A 1,141-nucleotide genomic window follows, 5' to 3' on the forward strand; every position below is an offset into this window, starting at 1 on the left:
AAGCCCACTGTTGATGAACTTGTCAAAGAGAAAACGCCAAGTCCGAAGGACAAAAAATTTAAGGCCGAAAAAACGGAACAGCTAACTTTGTCTGAAAAGCCCACTGTAGAAAAAATCACGAAAGACAAAACACCAAGCCCTGTCGATAAGGCCGAAAAACCAGAACCACTTACTGTGTCTGAAAAGCTCACAGTAGAAGAAATCACAAAACACAGAACACCAAGCCCTGTCGATAAGGCCGAAAAACCAGAACCACGTACCATATCTGAAAAGCCCACTATTCATGATCTTGTGAAGGAGAAAGACAAGGAGGTTAAGACCGACAAACCGGAACAACTTACTGTGTCTGAAAAGCCCACTGTAAAAGAAATCGCGAAAGACAAAACCCGGAGCTTTGTCGATAAGGCCGAAAAACCAGAACCACTTACTGAGTCTGAAAAGCCCACTGTTGAATTCGTCAAGGAGAAAACACCAAGTCCGACGGACAAGGAGGTAAAGACCGAAAAACCGGAACCACTTACAGTATCTGAAAAGCCCACAGAAGAAGAAATCACGAAAGACAAAACTCCAAGCCCTGTGGAAAAGGCCGAAAAAGCCGAACAACTTGCGGTGTCTGAGAAGACCACTGAAGACAAAATCTCGAAAGACAAATCCCCAAGTTCTGTCGATAAGGCCGAAACACCAAAACCACTTACTGTATCTGAAAAGCCCACTGTAGAAGAAATCACAAAAGACAAAACACCAAGCCCTGTTGATAAGGCCGAAAAACCAGAACCACTTACTGTGTCTGAAAAGCCCACTGTAGAAGAAATCTCGAAAGACATATCCCCAAGTTCTGTCGATAAGGCCGAAACACCAAAACCACTTACTGTATCTGAAAAGCCCACTGTTGATGAACTTGTCAAGGAGAAAACACCAAGACCGACGGACAAGGAGGTTAAGACCGAAAAACCGGAACCACTCTCTGAAAAGCTCACAGTAGAAGAAATCACGAAAGACAAAACACCAAGCCCTGTCGATAAGGCCGAAAAACCAGAACCACTTACGTTGTCTGAAAAGCCCACTGTAGAAGAAATCACAAAAGACAAAACACCAAGCCCTGTCGATAAGGCCGAAAAACCCGAACTACTTACTGTGTCTG

The 1,141-nt window shown here is 44.1% G+C and overlaps 1 protein-coding gene across 1 annotated transcript in view; it reads left to right on the forward strand.

Annotated features, from left to right (window-relative positions):
- Nucleotides 1–81: 81 nt before the first annotated feature.
- LOC106102778 (cell surface glycoprotein 1-like) overlaps nt 82–1,141 on the forward strand; it is a gene marked incomplete at both ends in the record, with an annotated part of 1,815 nt that continues 755 nt past the window's right edge. Inside the window, one exon of the mRNA XM_013282360.1 lies at nt 82–1,110. Coding sequence (XP_013137814.1) covers nt 82–1,110 — 1,029 coding nt within the window. The remainder of the gene's footprint in view (nt 1,111–1,141) is intronic.

This window comes from Papilio polytes, unplaced genomic scaffold, assembly GCF_000836215.1.
Source record: "Papilio polytes unplaced genomic scaffold, Ppol_1.0 DF823911.1, whole genome shotgun sequence".
NCBI lineage: Eukaryota > Metazoa > Arthropoda > Insecta > Lepidoptera > Papilionidae > Papilio > Papilio polytes.